At 37.0% G+C, this 3,403-nt stretch overlaps 1 protein-coding gene across 1 annotated transcript; it reads right to left on the bottom strand.

Annotated features, from left to right (window-relative positions):
• Positions 1-442: 442 nt before the first annotated feature.
• On the bottom strand, positions 443-3,100 carry LOC108487961 (receptor like protein 22-like). The gene has a single exon (XM_017792290.1). It carries the CDS (start codon positions 3,098-3,100, stop codon positions 443-445), a length of 2,658 nt encoding a protein of 885 aa, XP_017647779.1.
• Positions 3,101-3,403: the final 303 nt, after the last annotated feature.

Here is a 3,403-nt window from a genome sequence, read left to right on the forward strand (position 1 = left end):
ATTCATTAGCTTGTCAAGTAATTCATGAACAAGCCATCACTGGGATTACACCAGGCACAATGCTAAAGATAAAAACATATGGTTAAATTGGTCAAGGCAAAACATTAGACACACTTGTAAAAAAGTTACGAAAATACAACAGAGATCATTGAGACATTTTGTTCCCCTTTTTCCTTTAGTGAGCAGTAGCAAAGAGTATTGAGACTGAATTGAAAGTAATGAAAGAAGACATAAACAACACCACCATACAAAATATTACACTCAAACAAACCATTATAGATAGTACGAAATGCAATGACAGACAGAGGAATTGGTACAATAATAAAGACAAGACACATACCAATGCAACACTTCACCATAGGCAAAACGGTCTACAAAACAAGAAATTATGAAAATACAACACTAATTCTTCCACATCATTTGCAGTAATACCCTTCTTCGTCTATTGCTGCGATTGCCTTACTTTGACTTTCTTCTTCGCCTCTTCTCTCTGTTGGTTTTCAACCAAATTCACCAACCATTTTGGCTTACCAGTTTGGAAAACAACATATCCCACCGACATTCCGAACACTACTCCGCATCCATAACCTACCAACACCACTTTCCAACCAAAAGCAATGTTTGATTTTGAGCCATCTTTTTCAAGCACATTTGGAGGTGGTGACTCAATGATGTTGCAACCTTTCGAGACCGGAAACCCACATAGTCCCTTATTTCCTTCATATGAATCATTTCCAAATGTGTTGAATTGTTTGCCTTGAGGAATCTGACCATGAAGTTGATTTTCAGAAACATTTAAGGACGAAAGAAATGGCAGATCTTCCAATCTATTTGGAATCGTCCCAGACAACCTGTTTGAAGATAGGTCCAACCATTCAAGACTTGTCAAATTCCCTATTGAGGTGGGGATACCACCATTAAGGTTATTATGAGAAAGGTTGAGCCCTTTCAATAAGTTAAGCTTCCCAATTACCTTTGGAATCTCCCCTTCAAACTGATTGTTTGATAGATCAATGATCATCCACATGGTGAAAATTTTCACCAATTCCATATCTTGTCCTTTCATAGCAATTCCAATGGAATAGGTATAGAAGGCACTACCTTCGTAATCATACATCCCCATGTACGACACTGTACTACCAATCGTCTCTAGATTTATGATAGCCTTGAAGCTGTTGATGTATTCCACTGGTAGGGGTCCAGAAAAATAATTACTTGAGAGGTCAAAAATTTGGATTTTAGAGAAAAAAGGGCTAGACTTGGAGCTATTCACACACAAGGAACCATGCATATGATTTGACTTCAATACAAGAACTTGTAGCTGTGGAAGACTTCCCAACCAATGAGGAAATGTATCATTGATCTTGTTGTTACCAAGATCTAGCACTTCCAGACCTTTACAATTAAAGATGGATGGTGTCAAAGGCCCTTCTAACAGATTTCCATTTAAGTTGAAATTACTCAAATTGCATCCCTTTGCAAATGTTGGAGGAATCGTCCCATAAAACTTGTTCTTCATCAGATTCAAGAATTCAAGGCTGTCGCTCAAACTTCCAAAACATTGGGGAATTGTTCCACTCAAGTTATTGTGGGACAAATCAAGAATTCGAAGAAAACTAGCATTGCATATTAAAGAAGAGACCTCTCCATTGAAACTATTATTTGAGATCAGAAAGACTTTGATCGTCAAAGCTGGAATTGGAAGATTTCCACGGATCAAATTGGAGCTTAAGTCAAGAACTGCAATATTCTTCCATAGAAAGTGCTCAACTTCTGTCAAAGAGTTATGAGATACATTTAAGTAACTCAAAGAGTCATTCCCCACCTCTTGCATCCACTGTGGAATCTTGCCTTCAATTCTGTTGCAAGAGAGGTCTAAGCTTTCCAAACTTTTAAGCCCTTTCAAAAATTGGGGGAATTCACTAAGATTGCAAGATGACAAAAATATGCCTATAAGATTAGGCAATATATGGTTAACACTAGAAGTGCTATTAGATGTTAAGGATAGGCTGTTATATGAAAGGTCAAGATAATTGAGATTTGGAAGGTTCGAGAACATGCTCAACTCTATGACACCACTAAGATTATTTGAGGATAAGCTAAGCAGGGTAAGATTGAGAAGTTGGAATATTGAAGATGGAAGAGGACCTTGGAGTTTATTATTGTTTAACCATATCAATTCTGGTGATTTGGATTGGAATTCTTTGATATTCCCGCTGAATTGATTTTGAGAGAGATATATTTCCTTCAAGGAGGGAGCAGTATACAACCATGACGGAAGTGTTCCATTGAGTAAATTGCCAGATAAGTCTAAAGATATTAGATTAGGAAAAGCGGTTACCTCATCTGGAATGGAACCTTCTAATGTATTTCCATCTATTCTCATATATTCAAGCTGCGTTAGGCTTAGAATTGATAATGGAATTTGTCCGCTCAATTGGTTCCGCGACAAGTCTAAATTAGTGAGGTGTAAGAGGTTCCCCAATGATCTTGGAATTTGTCCACTCAATTGGTTCTCATGCAAGCTTAAATAAGTGAGTTGTAAGAGGTTCCCCAATATTCTTGGAATTTGTCCACTCAATTGGTTTCGCGACAAGTCTAAATCACTGAGTTGCAAGAGTTTTCCCAGTGATCTTGAAACCGGTCCTGATAAGTTGGAATGGGAGAGATCTAAAAACTTCAAGGACACATTATTAAAATCAGATGGAATTTTGGAAAGATTAAAATCATTGTAAGAAAGGTCGAGTTTTTGAAGGTGAGGAAGATGGAAGAGAGTGGTATTGGAAGGGAAGTTGCCATATAGCCTACTGCAGCTCAAGTCAAGGGCAATAACATGAGCATTTAGGTGATGACAAGTGACCCCATCCCATGAGCAGCAATCTGTACCCTCCTTCCATGAATTTGTCTTGGGATAAGATTGAAAGCCAACAATATGACTGCAATACCTAACAGCATGCACTGTCTGAGTGATGGAAAAGGAATTCTTGAACTGGATTAGAGAAGCAGCTTCGTGGTGAGAGCAGGAGTGAGATCCCAAAAAAGAAGAAGCATGAAGGTGGGGAAAGAAGAGAAATAGGCAAAGAAAGAGATAGGAAGCCATGTTATTTTTGTAGGGGAAGATGAAGGATACCTAACAACATTAGTGTTATACTTTTTTTTTCTTTTACATTGAAAAGCTATGGATATTAGATTTTTCAAAATTTTAGAATTTTTCACAATTGTCAACAACCACTTCCTTTTTTACCATATATTTTTCATTCTTAAAATTGAGTGCTTTTTTTTTACCAAAATCTTGTATTTCATTTGAACTCCCTAAACAACTAAAATAATTAAGATCGATGAGATTACAAAATAGATTAACTTAGTCTTCTTCCGTATAACACGTAAAAAATGTGTGTGTCTA

The sequence above is a fragment of the Gossypium arboreum genome, chromosome 5, assembly GCF_025698485.1.
Source record: "Gossypium arboreum isolate Shixiya-1 chromosome 5, ASM2569848v2, whole genome shotgun sequence".
NCBI classification, from domain to species: domain Eukaryota; kingdom Viridiplantae; phylum Streptophyta; class Magnoliopsida; order Malvales; family Malvaceae; genus Gossypium; species Gossypium arboreum.